This window comes from Bos javanicus, chromosome 12, assembly GCF_032452875.1.
Source record: "Bos javanicus breed banteng chromosome 12, ARS-OSU_banteng_1.0, whole genome shotgun sequence".
NCBI classification, from domain to species: Eukaryota; Metazoa; Chordata; class Mammalia; order Artiodactyla; family Bovidae; genus Bos; species Bos javanicus.
The window spans coordinates 73253235-73274519 of record NC_083879.1 but is presented as its reverse complement, the minus strand read 5'-3'; the positions used below and the strand labels follow the sequence as shown (position 1 = coordinate 73274519).

Genomic DNA, 21285 nt, shown 5'->3' with positions numbered 1-21285 from the left:
TTTCAAAGTTGTCCAACCCAGCAATACTTCTTGCTGGGAATCCAGGAAGGCCAGGCTTGGGGATCATGTAAAGCAGCAACTGGTAGAGCTTGGCCCCTCTTTTAGGAGGTTGGTTGTTGTTTGGTGGTGATGGCAGAGAAGAGGGAAGTTGAGGACCTGGTAAATGTGGAGTTCATCCTCTGTAGTAGTACTAGTAGCAGTAACAGAGGCTCATACTGAGTATTAGCAGTGGTGGTGAGGAGGCACAGTATTATCAGTAGTGTAGTAAAAACATTGGGGTTTCCCAAGTGGTGCTGCTGCTGCTGCTGCTGCTAAGTTGCTTCCGTCATGTCTGACTCTGTGTGACCCCATAGATGGCAGCCCACCAGGCTCCCCCGTCCCTGGGATTCTCCAGGCAAGAACACTGGAGTGGGTTGCCATTTCCTTCTCCAATGCATGAAAGTGAAAAGTGAAAGTGAAGTCGCTCAGTTGGGTCCGACCCTCAGCAACCCCATAGACTGCAGCCCACCAGGCTCCTCCATCCATGGGATTTTCCAGGCAAGAGTACTGGAGTGGGGTGCCATTGCCTTCTCTGCAGGTGGTGCTAGAAGTAAAGAATCCTCCTGCCAATGCAGGAGACACAAGAGACATGAGTTTTATTCCTGAGTCGAGAAGATCCCCTGGAGTAGGAAATGCAACCCACTCCAGTATTCTTGCCTGGAGAATCCCATGGACAGAGGAGCCTGGTGGGCTACAGTCCATGAGTCTCAAAGAGTCAGACACGACTGAGCACCGAACAGTAATAACAATAGTAAGTACTCGAAAAAAAGTTTCGTATCAGAAACTGTTATGAACACTTTGTGTGTAATATCACTTTTATTTCTTTGACTTTCAAAGTTGTAGTCACAATATTGTCCTCGTTTTAGAAGACAGGATACTGAGTGTCAAGTAATGTGCCCATGTTCACACAAAGCATAAAGGACAGAGTGATGTTTTATCTCAGGAACTCTGACTTACCATCCTAGCCATTTCAATGACTTATAGCTTGTCCAGTGTTAGGAATGCTTATCTTTAAAAAATTTTTTATTTCAGATTTCTTTTTAGCCACATGCTTGTCAGACCTTAGTTCCTAAACCAGGAATTGAACTTGGGCCATGGCAGTGAAAGCACAGTGTCTTAACCACTGGACCACCAGGGAACTCCCAGGAAGACTCATTTTGAAAGCTTTGCTTTCAGGGTCTCAGATACATGCATCCTGAACTTGGCCTAAGGATAATAAGTAGGATGCTAAGAACTCACTAGAGCAGAAAGTCAGATTGGGGATCATAACTGAGGGTACAGTCCAGGTGATCATGTCCCCGAGGTGCTGGAAGTGATTGAGATGTTAACAATGGCAACAGCATCTTGCTACCTTCAGATGAACCAGGAGCTCTTTAGGAAGCCACCCACCCCTTGTTGCCATCCTCAAATGGTCTTTTATTTTATGTAGTTGAAGATCTAAACTTAGCTCAGGATTCTCAAAAACATGAACACATTTACTTTGTGGCCTCCAGCCTTCTTTTAATCCTTCTGATTCACAGACTGACTCATGGATTATCCATGGTTCCCAGGCAGTGCTGTGACCAACCAAAGTGCAGGTCCTATTGGTAACACCAGTGGGAAGAGGCAAGGTGATGCCAGTTCATGGAGAGGCTTTTGGGGTTAGGATTTCAAAGTGTGAAGACCTCTGTCTTATGAAAATTGAGGAGTGATCATTATGCTTTGGGAAACAAGTACCAGGCTGATATTCAACCTGGAGCACACACAGGCCACCCCTAAATAAAAGAGAACAGACAGTGAGTTCCCAGCACGCCTGGCCCCTGTGTGCACCTCTATGGTGACCATGGGTGGGGAGGACAGGTCTCTGCCTGCTCAAGGCCCTCAGGGTGGAAAGGAGGAGCCTGAAGACTCTTCCTGGACCAGAGACACAGAGACCACCTCCTCATGTCATCAGGGTGTCTCATTGAGGGGTGAGGTCTCTACCTGCTGGTGTGTAAGGGGGTTTACCTCAGAGAGCCAGAGTGGGTTCCCCAGTCCCTTCCCCTGAGAGGGGAGGAGTGGCCAGGGTTTATGTATTCTTCCTGCGACCCTAAGAAATGGCCTGGCCTTGTCCGGTCACTTGTCCAAAGCCACTTTTGGATTGTCTCTGTTTTAGGTGGAGAACATAGGAAGCACATGTTTATGTAAATCTTCACTTTGGAGCTCAGCTGATGGGCAGGAAGTAAACAGAATCCTCTGAGTCCCATAGTTGGGTTTGTGCCTCGTCTCAGGGCTGGTTCCCAGAGAGCTATAGTGGTCTCTGTATTGATTTCCCTACCCTTCTTCCAAGTGTCCCTCACTTCAGCTCAACCCAAGAGGCTGAGGAGTAGCTGCTGGTGGCAATGATACTGTGGGCTGAGAGTAACCACTGAGGACCACACAGCAGGAGAGGAGGAGGGGGCACTGAGCAGAGGAGAAGGGGACCTGCCGAGCAGGTCTGCTGTGTACACCCTGCTGGTTCCTGAGAGCATAGCGTTAGCCACTAGGTGTTAGTAATATCCACAATGATGACCTTGAAACATAATTGAGGGTGATGCTTTTCAACCCATTTAGAATAAAGACATATGTCAGTTTTTATTTTCTCATTAAATTTTTTATAAAAATTAAAGTATTATTTACTTAAATATTATTAGTTTCAGGTATATAGTATATAGTGATTCAATATTTTTATTCATTACAAAATGATCACTACCCTGTGTCTAGTTACCCTTTGTCACCATACAAAATTATTCCAATATTATTAACTATATTCCCTACGTTGTACATTATATCTCCATGACTTTTTTAGAGCTGAAAGTTTGTACTTCCTAAACTCCCATACCTAATTTATTCATTCCCATACCCCCTATTCCATTTTCTTTAAGAAGTCAGGGAATAAGTTGCCTCTTTTTTTAAAGGTTGTATTCATAATAGTTAAAAATTTAAAATAATATCTGCTTAGAAGTGAAACTTTTACTTACTGTCCAGAAATATTGGTTTTTATAAATAACTTCTCTCAAGAGTTGTTCTGCTATGGTGGTCTGTGAGCAGCACTGAGTTTTCCAAGCCCTTTGTGAAATGAGCCTCTGCCATTTAGAATAGGTCTCTTCCCAGGACTTCTGTATCGTAAAAATAATCATAGCTTACACTTGTTTTTTAATGCTGGTTTCAGAGCACTTTGAGCTGTTGTAGCTCACTTAGTTGTCCCATGATTCCTCGAGGTAAATAAGGACCTGAAGATGAAGAAGGACACATGATGGGCTTAGAGTCATGTGACTTGCAAATGGCTGACCTGATTTCTGAAGCACAGTGTTTTCAGCGTTCTCTGCATTCCGTCCTGAAGTTTCCTCTCCTGATACAACCTCCACTGAAGGCTCAGAGCCTAGAGAAGATGTTTGTTCTACAACAGCTCTGTGCTCCTCTGTCACCTGCTTCTGGCAGAGTTTTTTTTTTTTTTTCTTCTGTTGGTGTTTAAAAATATGTCAAGAATACAAAGATCGAATAGGATTGAAGGGTAGCTGAAAGTGTCACCTCAGAATATGTGTTTTTGGCACAAATATTATATTGAACTGATTTTTTTTTTTTGAGAACTAGACACAGGAGAAACTCTAAAGACAGAGCAGAAGCTACCCTTCTGTGAGGGACATTTACAGTGACAAAGGAAATCTCCATTTGTAAAGATATCTTCCTCTTAGCACCAAAAAGAGAAAGATGTCTCTAAAACACAGAAGAATCTTGTCTACAGAGAAGACCTAAATCCCCATAACAAACCCAACCCTATTGTAGTTTGAGCTGCTTTTCCTATGAACTTCTGACATATGCCCCCCACCAACTTTCTTTAGCTGGAGATGATATTTAAGGTAGTGGCTTGGGTCATCTCAGGAATTACTGTTTTTCTCAGAGATGGTAGAGTTGGGGAAGAAGCATTTCAAGTACTTGTGGAAATGTAGTGGAAAACTGTAACGACTGGGCGAGGTTCTAGCATCTGTCCTTGTGAGAAGTTCCCCTAAGAAGCAAGTTCAGTTCAGTTCAGTTGCTCAGTCATGTCCAACTCTTTGCGACCCCATGAATCACAGCACGCCAGGCCTGCCTGTCCATCACCAATCCCGGAGTTCACTCAAACTCATGTCCATCGAGTCAGTGATGCCATCTAGCCATCTCATCCTCTGTCGTCCCCTTCTCCTCTTGCCCCCAATCCCTCCCAGCATCAGAGTCTTTTCCAATGAGTCAACTCTTCACATGAGGTGGTCAAAGTATTGGAGTTTCAGCTTTAGCATCATTCCTTCCAAAGAAATCCCAGGGCTGATTTCCTTTAGAATGGACTGGTTGGATCTCCTTGCAGTCCAAGGGACTCTCAAGAGTCTTCTCCAACACCACAGTTCAAAAGCATCAATTCTTCGGTGCTCAGCCTTCTTCACAGTCCAACTCTCACATCCATACACAACCACTGGAAAAACCATAGCCTTGACGAGACGGACCTTTGTTGGCAAAATAATGTCTCTGCTTTATGTCAGGTGCTTTCAGGAGGCTGACTAACAAAAAATATCCACCAAAAAATTTCTGCCTAAGAGGCTCTGAGGCTCTTGTAGAAATTTGAATGATTGTTGTGGTATTATCTTGGGCTGTTTAAAAAATCTTTTATGGTCTCACAGTGGAAAGAATATTTACTGGGTCATAGATTGGTGTCAAAGATCAAGGCTTTATGGGAACACTTTTTGATCTTGTTCCTGCTATCCAGAAGGTTTTCATTTGGTTAGTTTCAAGTTTGCTAATGAACACTTTCTCAATTGTTTTATTTCTCACTCGTTGAGATTAGGATCCAGAACAGACAGAGGAGGGGCTTCCCTAGTGGTCAGTGGTTAAGAATTTTCCTGCCAGTACAGGCGACACAGGTTTGATACCTGGTCCAGGAACTAAGATCCCATTTGTCTCAGGGCAACTAAGCCCATCAACTGCAACTACTGAGCCCACTTGCTGCAACTACTGAAGACTGTGTGCTCTAGAGCCCCTGCTCTACAACAAGAGAAACCACCAAAAGCAGAAGCATGACTGCCACAACTAGAGAGGAGCCCCCGTCCACTGCAACTAGAGAAAGCCACACAGCAAGGAGGAGCCCATGTGCCTTAGTGAAGACCCAGCAGAGCCAATAAATAAATAAATAAATACGACTAAAAAAAATAGAGCAGACAGAGGAGTGGAAGTTATGAGCCATGGACTGGCATTTGTTGTTGTTGTTATTCAGTCACTCAGTCATGTCCAGCTCTTTGCGACCCCATGGACTGCAGCACGCCAGGCTTCCTTGTCCTTCACCACTGGCATTACTCTTTAAAAAAATTACTTTTTGACTGCACTGGGTCTTCATTGCTTAGTAAGGGCTTTTCTCTAGTTACAGTGTAGGGCTTCTCATTACAGTGGCTTCTCTTGTTGCGGAGCACAGGCTGTAGGTGTGTTGGCCTCAGTAGTTGTGGAGCACGTGCTTAGTTGCTCTATGGCATGCGGGATATTCCCTGACTGGGAAAGGAAATTGTGTCCCCTGCATTTGCAGGCAGATTCTTAACCACTGGACCAGTAGGGAAGTCCATGGCATTATTCCTTAATGAGGTTGTTTGCTCAACTGGGTTATTAAATACTGTCTCTCAGCAGAAAATTCCAGACACACTTAGGTGGTAATGACTGCCTTTATTTTGTACTCATTTTTGGTGAATTTGTTGTATCTATCAGTATTCTCTTTGGTGGAGGACATTACTCTTATTTCTGCTGTAATTGCAATGATATCAGGCTCAAATGGAGAGCTGAGTAACAGGCAACAGTGATTCCCAAAGAGAATCAAGTTTCAGGAAAGGTTGGGATGGCAGGTGTTAGTGCTGGGCTTCTAGTGGAGACCCCTGGGTTTGCAGGCTGCAGCACTGGACTGCTCTTGGCCATACTTGGGCTGACATTCTTGCTTCTCTGTGTGAGCCTCCAGATTTCATCTCAGTGAAGTCTATATTTTATAGTGTACAGTATGAGGGGCTCTTCTTAAGCTCTTAGTGCTCCTAGGGGTGAATGATGGGGCTTGATGGAAGTGTAAGAGTGAGCCTTTGTGTCCTTGAGAACTGATCCTTCTACTCTGATCTGATCATCCTTCTTATAATTCTTCAGTTAAATAAACAGTGATCTCTTACTTCTCTGTAGTAGATGAAGCCTTCCATGACCTTGTGGAAGGTGAGGCAGTTGGTGCAGCCTATGAACTTGAGGGTCCGTGTGTGTAGAACAAGACAGGAGTGTTGGAGTTTGATGTTATATCCATTTGAGGAACAGGGACAACTTTCTGTAAATATCTTGATCAGGCACTAGTTTGCTGAGCAGAAAATGTTTGTTAGTTTTGTTCCATGTTTGATGTTTTGGGGTCTCCTTTCCTTCCTGTTGTTATGTGGGTTCCTCAACATTTGACAGAAGAGAGCTATCAAAGCAAGCCCATCATTGTTTACCCTGGCTGTGTTAGTAAGGCAGGATTGCTTAAAAGAAAAAGCTTGTTCTGAAGTCAAGTTCCAGAAAGATTTCCAAACTTCTGGCGTTTTGTCTTTTGAGAGTCTGTGGAGGAAGTGGTTTTGAGGGCCAAGGTGTTTACTTTTGGTATCTTGGATTTGTGTTGAGTGTTTGATTTTCTTTGATGGGGGAGAAACGGACTTTTAAGGGTTGACTAGAGAGAAGTAGGTTGTGTCTGGAGTGGCCATTTGGCAGGGTGAGCAAGTGTTGCAGTTTTTTTGCCTTTAGTTTTGGGAAAGAAAATTGCTTTCTTTCAAAAATTGGTTTATTAGCTTTTGGAAAGACACTTGCTTCAAAGTCCCCCAATTCATTGGTTTACGATTTTAATTTTTGCCTTAGGGAAGAGAGAATTGGTAACATTTCTCTTCTACCAGCACCTTCAATGTGTGACTGATGGTGAACCACAGAAGACATTGTTTTTTCAGCTTGAGTTCTGCTGTGTTTAATTTTTGACTCTGAGGAACATCCCAGCTTCTCAGGGATAGAGACATATTGACACAGTGTCCCCAGGGGCTGAGAGACTGGCAACCTCCCAAGCCTGGTTTCCTTGTAATACTCCAGCGAGGCTGGGATCTCTTTTCTTGTTGTACTGATATGGGCAGTACAGGGTGGGAAAGAGTGGGTATGCTTGTGCCAGTGTCTCAGTCCATAAAGATTCTTAACGTAGAAGATGGTAAGAGTGTGTCTCCCACCCATGAGCCATCTTGACTTTCTGTTGGGCTGGTATGTTGAGTGTAGAAGGGACAGGGCAGGCTTCCAACAGGGCTTGTTTATATGGAAGCATATCTCTTATCCTTTTTCTGCCATCTTTTCCCCTTAGGCTAAGAATGACTTAGTATTGTGTCAAATGAGTTCTAAAGTATTGGTTATAATGTTTATTGAGCTTCCAGAGTGTACTAAGCACAATGTATTGAGTATTATTGTCTTTGAATGTAAAATTTTGACTTAAGGTTAAAACTGTTGTCTTCTAGAAAATAGAAAATCTGTTTATCTTTTTTTAGATTAGCCATGGATGTAGCCTTTTGTCAAGTACATTTTTAACATGCTAGTAATAAAAGTAAAGCTTCTGTTAAGAAAAGCACATATGGCTTGCATTTCTAATTAAGGCTTTTTCCTTTCAGGAAGGCACCAGAGTAGTTCAACCCATATTTTTGGGAAAAATGATTAGTTATGTTGAAAACTATGATCCCGATGATTCTGCCGCTTTGCACGAAGCCTACGGCTATGCGGCGGGGCTGAGCGCCTGCGTGCTCGTGTGGGCCGTTCTGCACCATTTGTACTTCTATCACATGCAGCGCGTGGGGATGAGGCTGAGAGTAGCCGTGTGCCATATGATCTACCGCAAGGTGAGTGTCGCTTGGTACTGAAGTGTGTACCTCTCCTGAGGCATCAGGGACATTTAGGGAAAGTTTTCTATAAATTAAACATCTTGCAACTAGGATCATTTACACCTTATTAGAGAAGGTTGTTACTTGAATCAAGCCAAGTTTGTTGTCGTTTAAGCAAACTTTGCCAATATATAATGAAAAATTTTTTATTGAGATCAGGTCAGGGCTGACTTTGATGACTTTTAGCCATAGGCTGTTGCATAATATGACTAAATTTGTAACAAAATCTAATTAAAAATTAAGTATCGAAAGTATCAAATTGATTTTCAGTGTTTTTCGTGCCTAAGTCTCATAGTGGTATTTATGGAAATTTTGTTGTTTTTCGTTTAAAACCTTCATTTATATCAAAGTTATATTTGAAAGTGAACTTCAGTGATTGGATCTATAAAAAAAAAATCTAAGAGAACAGACTGTATTTGAGAAAGGGATTATATTTTTATATGGCCCATCTAATCATATTCAGTAAAACTTTGTTAACTAAAGAAAAATATAAAGAAAATCCATGCCAAATACAGACTCACTATATTCTATAGTTATGATTATTGTACTAGTATTTAAGAAAATAGTTTGATATGTGGGATGAAACTTGAAATTTTCCATTGTCTGGTAATTCTGGAGAGAATATGTTGCTGTTCATTCAAGTTATTTTCCTTATACAATAATTCCTTTTTGTCTTTGATTTGCATTATAGCAGTTTTAATAAGACCCAATTTGATGTGTTCAATGACTTTGTATTGAGAAATGCCATAAAATTATTTCATAGTTTACCCTGGTCTTAGCTAGTATAAAAGTAGTAAGGATTTCAGGTGTCTTTAAAAGAAATTGCCACAGATACACCATGTGAAGAACTGAAAGGCTCTGTATAAACTTATTCCTGGGTATTTTGTTGCTCTGGGTTGTTTGCTTAAAAAAAAAATCCTATTTAACTGTATTGTATACTTGAAATTTGCTGAGTGGATCTTAAGTGTTCTCACCTCATACACACAAATGATAACTACATGAGATAATGAATACATTAATTGGTTTTGCTACAAAAATAATTTCCCAATGTGTATTTTTAATAAAACATCAAATTGCACAGCTTAAATATATATAATTTTTATTAAAAATAAAATCCTTATTGAAAGCTAAAATTGAAAAATTTAAATTAGAATTATTGCTTTTTTCCCCTACTTGCTTCTTATCTAGAGCTTCTGTTTCTTGAGAATGCTTTTCTTAGCAAAATGTGAGGTGTCTTTTCCTCATCTTTCCTTGAGATATGAGGCAGAATGTTGTTAATCTTGGGGCTGTGTGAACCCAGAGCCCTGGTGTTTGTCTGTATTTAGCTACAACATCTAAGCCAGTTTCCTCCTGGGTGACATGGAAATGGCAGTGGTGCCTGTACACTCTAGTCAGGGGTCTTGCTTGTCATTCATCATCTTTGTTATTCTCTTCTACCTTCCACCATTTAGGAGACAAATACTTAAATTTCCCCCACAAATTAGCTAGATTTTTGTCTTTCCAGCTCATGCTTAGTTCCAGTTTAAGTATGCATGAAATATCACCAGAACTGCACTATGGAAACCTTAAGTTAGACTTGAGGTGATAGTTCAGTCAAAGCATACTTTTTACTGCACAGGTGAGCCATTGTTTGCATATTTTTTTCTTTTCCCACTAACATGTTGAAGCGTTGCCTTTGGGAAGTCCAATCTGACCTGACACATGAGCTTGTGTGAAGGTAAACATCTCCCAAGGTGTTTATTTGCTGGCTTGACTATACCTAAAAGAATTGCCCCTATATGAAGTTAGGAATCATGGAGGTTAAACCATAGACATAATCTGAAATTCAACAACTGTGGGAAAGACAAATCTGCTCGTGCCCAGCTTCGCATCTAGAGTCCTACTGAGGTGCAGAAATAAGACACTTCTCTGGAGATCACAGGTGAGCTGATTCCTTAGGGCAAAGCTGGTGCTGCTGAGCAGCTCTGAAAGGCCCCTCTGAACATCTATGATTCATGCTCATGCCCCATCTCCTGATCGCTGGACGTGGGGAGAAGTCAGGACGAGCGCTAGAAATGGGATGGCTGCTAAGTTCATAGTCATAGTTTGTCTATACTGTGGATCCCAGGCTTGGGCAGGTCTTAAGGAAATCACTAAGGCTGTACGTTTGCATTTCCTAAGATGGCCCATTCAGCATTTTAGTGCTCTTTTCAGCTGAACTTGCAATTACCTTATGGGAGGTATCATATGTAAAGAGATTTGTCATTTCCACAGTTTTGGTAAACTTACTTTTGACTTTAGATCATTGATTTTAAAAAATTGTGGTAAAGTATACAGACATAAAATTTACAATTTTAACTCATTTTAGGCACACTATTTAGTGATATTAGGTACATTTACATTGTTGTGGAAACATCAGTGCTATGCAGAACTTTTTCATCTATCCAGAACTTTTTTCATCTTCCAGAACTATCCAGAACTTTTTCATCTTCCCAAACTATTCCTCTGAATCCATTAAATACTAACTCCCCAGGCCCCTCTGTTCAACAGCTATCACCATTCTCCTCTCTATGCATTTGACTCTAGGGCTTCTAGGTGCTTCATGTAAGTGGAGTCATACAATGTTTGTCATTTCATAACTGGCCTTTGCCGTGTAGCACAATGTCTTCAACATTCATTGATGTTGGAGTAGGTGTCAGAATTTAATTCCATTTTAAGGCTGAATAATATTCTGTGCAGATGGTGACTGCAGCCATGAAATTAAAAGACGCTTACTCCTTGGAAGGAAAGTTATGTCCAACCTAGATAGCATATTCAAAAGCAGAGACATTACTTTGCCAACAAAGGTTCGTCTAGTCAAGGCTATGGTTTTTCCTGTGGTCATGTATAGATGTGAGAATTGGACTGTGAAGAAGGCTGAGCGCCGAAGAATTGATGCTTTTGAACTGTGGTGTCGGAGAAGACTCTTGAGAGTCCCTTGGACTGCAAGGAGATCCAACCAGTCCATTCTGAAGGAGATGAGCCCTGGGATTTCTTTGGAAGGAATGATGCTAAAGCTGAAACTCCAGTACTTTGGCCACCTCATGCGAAGAGTTGACTCATTAGAAAAGACTCTGATGCTGGGAGGGATTGGGGGCAAGAGGAGAAGGGGACGACAGAGGATGAGATGGCTGGATGGCATCACTGACTCGATGGACGTGAGTCTGAGTGAACTCTGGGAGTTGGTGATGGACAGGGAGGCCTGGCATGCTGCGATTCATGGTGTCGCAAAGAGTCGGACACGACTGAGTGACTGATCTGATCTGAATATTCTGTTATAATATTCTGACAAAACATGGTCTACTGGAGAACGGGATGGCAAACCACTTCAGTATTCTTGCCTTGAGAACTCCATGAACAGTATGAAAAGGCAAAAAGATAGGATACTGAAAGAAGAACTCCTCAGGTCAGTAGGTGCCTGATATACTACTGGAGTTCAGTTCAGTTCAGTCGCTCAGTTGTGCCCAACTCTTTGCAACCCCATGAACTGCAGCATGCCAGGCCTCCCTGTCCATCACCAACTCCCAGAGTCCACCCAAAGCCATGTCCATTGAATCAGTGATGCCATCCAACCATTCATCCTCTGTCGTCCCCTTCTCCTCCTGCCCTCAATCTACTGGAGAAGAGTGGAGAAATAACTCCAGAATGAAGAGATGGAGCGAAAGCAAAAACAGTGCCCAGCTGTGGATGTGACTGGTGATGGAAGTAAAATCTGATGCTATAAAGAACAATGTTCACAGGAACCTGGAATGTTAGGTCCATGAATCAAGGTAAATTGGAAGTGATCAAACAGGAGATGGCAAGAGTGAACATTGACATTTTAGGAACCAGTGGACTGGAATGGGTGAATTTAACTCAGATGACCATTATATCTACTACTGTGAGCAAGAATCCCTTAGAAGAAATAGAGTAGCCCTCATTGTCAACAAAAGAGTCTGAAATGCAGTACTTGCATGCAGTCTCAAAAATGACAGAATGATCTCTGTTTGTTTCCAAGGCAAATCATTCAATATCACAGTAATCCAAGTCTATGCCCCAATCAGTAACGCTAAAGAAGCTGAAGTTGGCCCATTCTGTGAAGCCCTATAAGACCTTTAAGAACTAACACCCACATAAGATGTACTTTTCATTATCGGGAACTGGCATGCAAAAGTAGGACGTCAAGAGAAACTTGAAGTAACAGGCAAATTTGGCCTTGGAGAACAGAATGAAGCAGGGCAAAGGCTAACTGAGTTTTGCCAAGAGAACACATGGGTCATAGCAAACACCCTCTTCCAACAACACAAGAGATGACTCTATACATGGACATAAACAGATAGTATAATCAGACTGATTATATTCTTTGCAGCCAAAGATGGAGAAGCTCTATACAGTCAACAAAAACAAGACCAGGAGCTGACTGTGGCTCAGATCATGAACTCCTTATTGCCAAATCCAGACTTAAATTGAGGAAAGTAGGGAAAACCACTAGACCATTCAGGTATGACCTAAATCAAATCCCTTATGATTATACACTGGAAGTGACAAATAGATTCAAGGGATTTGATCTGATAAAGAGAGTGCCTGAAGAACTGTGGACAGAGGTTAGTGACATTGTACAGGAGGCAGTGATCAAGATAACCCTCAAGAAAAAGAAATGCAAAAAGGCAAAATGGTTGTCTGAGGAGACCTTACAAATAGCTGAGAAAAGAAGAGAAGCTAAAGGCAAAGGAGCAAAGGAAAGATACACCCATTTTGAATGCAGAGTTCCAAAGAATAGCAAGGAGAGATAAGAAAGCCTTCATCAGTGATCAGTGCAAAGAAATAGAGGAAAACAGTAGAATGGGAAAGACTAGAGATCTCTTCAAGAAAATTAGAGACAACAAGGGAACATTTCATGCAAAGATGGGCTCAATAAAGGACAGAAATGGTAGGGACCTAAGAGAAGCAGAAGATATTAAGAAGAGGTGGCAAGAATACACAGAAGAACTGTACAAAAAAGACCTTCATGACCCAGATAACCACAATGGTGTGATCACTCACCTAGAACCAGACATCCTGGAATGTGAAATCAAGTAGGTCTTAGGAAGCATCACTGCAAACAAAGCTAGTGGAGGTGATGGAATTCCAGTTCAGCTATTTCAAATCTTAAAAGATGATGCTGTGAAAGTGCTGCACTCAATATGCCAGTAAATTTGGACAACTCAGCAGTGGCCACAGGACTGGAAAAGGTCAGTTTTCATTCCAATCCCAGAGAAAGGCAATGCCAAAGAATGCTCAAACTACCACACAAGTGCACTCATCTCATATGCTAGCAAAGTAATGCTCAAAATTCTCCAGGCCAGGTTTCAACAGTACATGAACCATGAACTTCCACATATTCATGCTGGATTTAGAAAAGGCAGAGGAACCAGAGATCAAATTGCCAACGTGTATTGGATCATTGAAAAAGCAAGAGTTCCAGAAAAACATGTACTTCTGCTTTATTGACTATGCCAAAGCCTTTGACTGTGTGGATCACTACAAACTGTGGAAAATTCTGAAAGAGATGGGAATACCAGATCACCTGACCTGCCTCCTGAGAAACCTATATGCAGGTCAAGAAGCAACTTAGAACTGGACATATAACAGACTGGTTCCAAATTGGGAAAAGAGTATGTCAAGGCTGTATATTGTCACCCTGCTTATTTAACTCATATGCAGAGTATATCATGTGAAATGCTGGCTTGGATGAAGCATAAGCTGGAATCAAGATTGCCCGGAGAAATATCAATAACCTCAGATATGCAGATGACACAACCCTTATGGCAGAAAGCCAAGAAGAACTAAAGAGCCTCTTGATGAAAGTGAAAGAGGAGAGTGAATAAGTTGACTTAAAACTCAACATTCATAAAACTAAGATCATGGCATCTGGTCCCATCACTTCATGGCAAATAGATGTGGAAACAATGGAAACAGTGGCAGACTTTCTTTTTTGTGGGCTCCAAAATCATATGGATGGTGACTGCAGCCATGAAATTAAAAGATGCTTGTTCCTTGGAAGAAAAGCTATGACCAACCTAGACAGCATATTAAATAGCAGAGACATTACTTTGCCACCAAAGGTCCATCTAATCAAACCTATGGTTTTTCCAGTAGTCATGTATGAGTGTGAGAGTTGGACTATTAAGAAAGCTCAGCACCGAAGAATTTATGTTTTTGAACTGTGGTTGGAGAAGGCTCTTGAGAGTCCCTTGGACTGCAAAAATATTCAACCAGTCCATCCAAAAGGAAATCAGTCCTGAATATTCACTGGAAGTACTGATGCTGAAGCTGAAACTCCAATTCTTTGGTTGCCTGATGTGAAAACTGACTCACTGGAAATACCCTGATGCTGGGAATGATTGAAGGTGGGAGGAGAAAGGGAGGACAGAGGATGAGGTGGTTAGATGGCATCACTGACTCTATGGTCATGAGTCTGAGTAAGCTTCAGGAGTTGATGTTGGACAGGGAATGTTGGTGTGCTGCAGTCCATGGGGTCGCAAAGAGTCAGACATGCCTGACCAACTGAACTGAAAATATTCTGTTACAGATATTTATAACATTCCATGTATTCATCCAACTGTTAGTGGACATTTGTTTTGTTTCCACCTTTTGACTATTGTAAATGTTGCTGCTATGGACACAAGATCATTCATTCAGTTCTTTTGAGTACATTCCTAGAAGTGGAATTGCTATACTATATGCCCATTTTATGTTTAGTTTTTTTAGGAGCTGCCATATTCTCTTCCATCATGCCTACATTGTTTTACATTCCCACTTGAGCATTGATTTTTTTGTTTAACTTGATTAAATGAAACTTAAAAAAAATTGGATGATAGTTGCTTTACAATATTGTGTTGGTTTCTGCCATATATCAACATGAATCAGCCGTAGGTACACATATGTTCCCTCTCTCTAGAACCTCAATTCCATCTCCTACATGATCCTAACCCCTGTAGGTTGTCACAGAATGCTGAAATGTTTTTATGAACCTTGAGATTCTGTTTGGATCCAAATGGTGGTCTCTTGAATCAGGTCATAGTGTCTGTTCATGGTCTTCAGCTCTCTAGGGCATTTTTCAGAACTTCTTACCAAATAAAGGGATTGTGCAGTACAAGCTGTGTTTTCTGTAAAGTTGGCAGTCTAGCATTAAGAACACAGTTTCCTCATAGGAACAGTATTTTGAGCATTCTTATTTCTTTTCTGAGGACAGCCTCCCCACTCTGATCTAATTTGGCTCAAAATTACTTTTTTGGCTCCTAAGTCCCCCTGATGTGAAGAATGACTTATTTGAAAATACCCTGATGCTGGGAAAGATTGAAGGTGGGAGGAGAAAGGAATGACAGAGGATGAGATGGTTGGATGGCATCACCGACTCAATGAACATGAGTTTGAGTAAACTCCAGGAGTTGGTGATGGACAGGAAGGCCTGGCGTGCCATGGGGTTGCAAAGAGTTGGACACGACTGAGTGACTGAACTGAACTGAAAGTCTAAACCTACATCCTTTATACTTCAGACAGGTCCAAGATCATTGAGAAACAGGGGTGGGGGACTTGCTTCTATCTCCTGCTCCTCCCTTTGCTGTCCTTTTGGGTGGGGCTGCCACCACATTGAGGACACGAAGTATCAATGAGGCTCCCCAGAGCCCTGCTGTCTCAGTCCTCCTGCTCTTCCTGATACCACACAAGACCCCATGGAAACATTCCATTTTGTTGTGGTCTAAAAGTGCCTTGGTATCATCACAGGAATCCAGTTCTCTGTTTTTTTTTTTCTTCTTCTCATTTTAGACACTTCGCCTGAGTACTTTGGCCATGGGGAAGACCACCACAGGTCAGATAGTCAACTTGCTGTCCAACGATGTGAACAGGTTTGACCAGGTGAGCTGCCCCGAGGGGTCCTCTTTCATTTCCTGTCCTCACTGGGTTCAGCTTATTGAGATGCCAGGTGCCAAGGTTTGGTGTCGGTCAGGATCTGTTGGGGACATAAGACAAGGGTTTTCTTTATCTAATACTCCTTTCTTCTGTGTGCAACTTAGATGTAACCATGTGTGTTGTCCTGTAGATGAGAGTTTGGTTTTCCTAAGGTTGCCTGCATCATAACTACAATAGTAAGTAAGCGGCAGTGTTCTTGCCCAACTTGTTTAGTACACCTAAGGACCCTCCTGGCATGGCCCTTCTTGGCATGTAGTATTAGTGTTGTTGTCTTCCTCCTCTTCTGGATGATGAAGGGCTGGTGGGCATGGATTATTTTACCCCCTGTGCCCTGTTCAGTGCCTTCTGCATAGGGAGACTGTGAGGAATAATGCCAAGTGAGTGGTCCCTAGACAGATACAACCAACTCTCCAATTTCCCCCCTTCCCACAGTCTTTTATTCCCACTGACTTTATGGATAGATCAGATTATCCAGAGCATTGTAGCTGTTGGTCAGATCTGTGTTGTAGTAGACACTTCTCTTTCCAGTATTCATTCATCAAACATGAAGTAAGGCCCCCACTCACTTTCAGGGATGAATAAAGCTTAGTTTCTGCCCTGTAGAAGCCACAGTCTATCAGGGAGGTAAATACACAAGTAATTACTGGAGAGAGTGTAATAATCTAAGCTTTCCTGGGGGTGCTGGGAGAAATGGGGGCTGTATGTTGGAGCACAGAGAGTTTGGGGAAGCCCTGAGCTCATATGTGTTGTAGGGAAAATTGAGGGTTTCCTCCCAGTGCTGCTGGTACAGTTGTCCCTGGATGTCCCTCTGCACCCAGCCCTATGCTGTCCTGGAAGAGCATCATCTGGGTGAACACTTAGATTTCTGTTTCAGCAGATTTAAAACCCACTGAGATAATTTCATTCCAATCCCTAAGAAAGGCAGTGCCAAAGAATGCTCTAACTACTGCACAATTGCTCTCATCTCACAACGCTAGTAAAGTAATGCTCAAAATTCTCCAAGCCAGGCTTCAACAATACGTGAACTTTGAACTACCAGATGTTCAAACTGGTTTTAGAATAGACAGAGAAAACAGAGATCAAATTGCCAACATCCGCTGGATCATCAAAAAAGCAAGAGAGCTCCAGAAAAACATTAATTTCTGCTTTATTGACTATGCCAAAGCCTTTGACTGTGTGGATCACAATAGTTTAGTTCAGTTCAGTTGCTCAGTCATGTCCGACTCTTTGAGACCCCATGAATCGCAGCATGCCAGGCCTGCCCATCCATTACCAACTCCTGGAGTTCACTCAGGCTCACGTCCATCGAGTCAGTGATGCCATCCAGCCATCTCATCCTCTGTCGTCCCCTTCTCCTCTTGCCCCCAGTCCTTCCCAGCATCAGAGTCTTTTCCAATGAGTCAACTCTTCACATGAGGTGGCCAAAGTACTGGAGTTTCAGCTTCAGCATCATTCCTTCCAAAGAAATCCCAGGGCTGATCTCCTTCAGAATGGACTGGTTGGATCTCCTTGCAGTCCAAGGGACTCTCAAGAGTCTTCTCCAACACCACAGTTCAAAAGCATCAATTCTTCGGCACTCAGCCTTCTTCACAGTCCAAATTTCACATCCATACATGACCACTGGAAAAATATAACCTTGACTAGACGGACCTTTGTTGGCAAAGTAATGTCTCTGCTTTTGAATATGCTATCTAGGTTGGTCAGAACTTTCCTTCCAAGGAGTAAGCGTCTTTTAATTTCATGGTTGCAATCACCATCTGCAGTGATTTTGGAGCCCCCCAAAATAAAGTCTGACACTGTTTCCACTGTTTCCCCATCTATTTCCCATGAAGTGATGGGACCAGATGCCATGATCTTCGTTTTCTGAATGTTGAGCTTTAAGCCAACTTTTTCACTCTCCTCTTTCACTTTAATCAAGAGGCTTTTGAGTTCCTCTTCACTTTCTGCCATAAGGGTGGTGTCATCTGCATATCTGAGGTTATTGCTATTTCTCCCCGCAATTGATTCCAGCTTGTGCTTCTTCCAGCCCAGCGTTTCTCATGATGTACTCTGCATATAAGTTAAACAAGCAGGGTGACAAAATATAGCCTTGATGTACTCCTTTTCCTATTTGGAACCAGTCTGTTGTTCCATGTCCAGTTCTAACTGTTGCTTCCTGACGTGCATACAAATTTCTCAAGAGGCAGGTCAGGTGGTCTGGTATTCCCATCTCTTTCAGAATTTCCCACAGTTTATTGTGATCCACACAGTCAAAGGCTTTGGCATAGTCAATAAAGCAGAAATAGATGTTTTTCTGGAGCTCTCTTGCTTTTTCCATGATCCAGTGGATGTTGGCAATTTGGTCTGTGGTTCCTCTGCCTTTTCTAAAACCAGCTGGAACATCTGGAAGTTCATTATTCACATATTGCTGAAGCCTGGCTTGGAGAATTTTGAGCATTAGTTTACTAGTGTTTGAGATGAGTGCAATTGTGTGGTAGTTTGAGCATTCTTTGGCATTACCTTTCTTTGGGATTGGAAGGAAAAAACAGGACTATCCAGTCCTGTGGCCACTGCTGAGTTTTCCAAATTTGCTGGCATATTGAGTGCAGCACTTTCATAGCATCATCTTCCAGGATTTGAAATAGCTCAACTGGAATTCCATCACCTCCACTAGCTTTGTTCATAGTGATGCTGTCTAAGGCCCACTTGACTTCACATTGCAGGATATCTGGCTCTAGGTGAGTGATCACACCATCGTGATTATCTGGGTCATGAAGATCTTTTTTGTACATTTCTTCTGTGTATTCTTGCCATCTCTTCTTAATATCTTCTGCTTCTGTTAGGTCCACACCATCTCTGTCCTTTATTGAGCCCATCTTTGCAGGAAATGTTCCCTTGGTATCTCTAATTTTCTTGAAGAGATCTCTAGTCCTTCCCATTCTGTTGTTTTCCTCTATTTCTTTGCATTGATCACTGAGGAAGGCTTTCTTATCTCTTCTTGCTATTCTTTGGAACTCTGCATTCAGATGCTTATGTCTTTCCTTTTCTCCTTTGCTTTTCACTTCTCTTCTTTTCACAGCTATTTGTAAGGCTTCCCCAGGCAGCCATTTTGCTTTTTTGCATTTCTTTTCCATGGGCATGGTCTTGATCCCTGTCTCCTGTACAGTGTCATGAACCCCAGTGCATAGTTCATCAGGCATTCTATCTATCAGATCTAGTCCCTTAAATCTATTTCTTACTTCCACTGTATAGTCATATGGGATTTGATTTAGGTCATACCTGAATGGTCTAGTGGTTTTCCCTCCTTTCTTCAAGTTAAGTCTGAATTTGGCAATAAGGAGTTCATGATCTGAGCCACAGTCAGCTTCTGGTCTTGTTTTTGCTGACAGTATAGAGCTTCTCCATCTTTGGCTGCAAAGAATATAATCAATCTGATTTTGGTGTTGACCATCTGGTGACCATTATATCATTATATCATGACCATTATATCTACTACTGTGGGCATGAATCCCTCAGAAGAAATGGAGTAGCCATCATGGTCAACAAAAGAGTTTGAAATGCAGTACTTGGATGGAATCTAAAAAATAACAGAATGATCTCTGTTTCCAAGGCAAACCATTCAGTATCACAGTAATCCAAGTCTATGCTCCAATTAGTAATGCTGAAGAAGCTGAAGTTGAATGGTTCTATGAAGACCTAGAAGAGCTTTTAGAACTAACACCCAAAAAAGATGTCCTTTTCATTATAGGGGACTGAAATGCAAAAGTAGGAAGTCAAGAAACACCTGGAGTAACAGGCAAATTTGGCCTTGGAACATGGAATGAATCAAGGCAAAGACTAATAGAGTTTTGCCAAGAAAATGCCCTGGTCATAGCAAACACCCTCTTACAACAACACAAGAGAAGACTCTACACATTGACATCACCAGATGGTCAACACTGAAATCAGATTGATTATATTCTTTGCAGCCAAAGATGGATCACAATAAACTGTGGACAATTCTGAAAGAGATGGGAATACCAGACCACCTGACCTGCCTCTTGAGAAACCTGTATGCAGGTCAGGAAGCAACAGTTAGAACTGGACATGGAACAACAGACTGGTTCCAGATAAGAAAAGGAGTACATCAAGGCTGCATATTGTCACCAAGGCTGTATATTGTCACCCTGCTTATTTAACTTATATGCAGAGTACATCAGGTGAAAAGCTGGGCCTGAAGAAGCAGAAGCTGGAATCAAGATTGCTGGGAGAAATATCAACAACCTCAGATATGCAGATGACACCACCCTTATGGCAGAATGTGAAGAAAAACTAAAGAGTCTCTTGATGAAAGTGAAAGAAGAGAGTGAAAAATTTGGCTTAAAGCTCAACATTCAGCAAACTAAGATCATGGCATCTGGTTCCATCACTTCATGGCAAATAGATGGAGAAATAGTGAAAACAGTGAGAGGCTTTATTTTTGGGGGCTCCAAAATCACTGCAGATGGTGACTGCAGCCATGAAATTAAAAGACAGTTACTCCTTGGCAGAAAAGTTATGACCAACCTAGACAGCTTATTCAAAAGCAGAGACATTACTTTGCAACAAAGTTCTGTCTAGTCAAAGCTATGGTTTTTCCAGTAGTCATGCATGGATGTGAGAGTTGGAGTATAAAGAAAGCTGAGCACTGAAGAATTGATGCTTTTGAATTGTAGTGTTGGATAAGACTCTTATGATTCTCTGGACTGCAAGGAGATCCAACCAGTCCGTCCTAAAGGAGATCAGTCCTGAGTGTTCATTGGAAGGACTGATGTTGAAGCTGAAACTCCTATGCTTTGGCCACCTGATGTGAATAACTGACTTATTGGAAAAGACCCTGATGCTGGGAGGGATTGAGGGAAGGAGGAGAAGGGAACGACAGAGGATGAGATGGTTGGAAGGCATCACTGACTCAATGGACATGAGTTTGCGTAAACTCCGGGAGTTGGTGATGAACTGGGACGTGTGGCGTGCTGCAGTCCATGGGGTCGCGAAGAGTCGGACTGAGCGATTGAAGTGAACTGAACTGAAATGATTTCTGTTTAGGTTCCTTTGTGTTCCTTCAGAGCAGATTGTTTCTACACTGTGTCTCTGGTTTTGTTTTTATACCATCCTAAGATGGCTTTGTCTTTTTCTTTTAAGGTAACGATGTTCTTGCACTATCTGTGGGTGGGGCCACTGCAGGCTATTGCAGTGACCGCCCTGCTCTGGATGGAAATAGGAATCCCATGTCTTGCTGGGATGGCAGTTCTCATTATTCTTCTGCTGGTGCAAAGCTGCTTTGGGATGTTTTTTTCATCACTTCGGTAAGAGAAACACAGGTTTAAAAAATTGGTAACATCCACAGTCTGTTCCATGCTTTTTTTTTTTTTTTCCTAAGCAAGAT

At 42.0% G+C, this 21285-nt stretch overlaps 1 protein-coding gene across 2 annotated transcripts in view; it reads left to right on the top strand.

Moving 5' to 3' along the window:
- Positions 1 to 21285, top strand: part of LOC133258049 (ATP-binding cassette sub-family C member 4-like) — a 656993-nt gene that overhangs the window by 2147 nt on the left and 633561 nt on the right. For both annotated transcript variants that reach the window (XM_061434381.1, XM_061434383.1), the window contains exons 3-5: positions 7686 to 7910; positions 15759 to 15848; positions 21042 to 21205. In XM_061434381.1, the coding sequence (XP_061290365.1) occupies positions 7686 to 7910; positions 15759 to 15848; positions 21042 to 21205 (479 nt within the window). The remainder of the gene's footprint in view (positions 1 to 7685; positions 7911 to 15758; positions 15849 to 21041; positions 21206 to 21285) is intronic.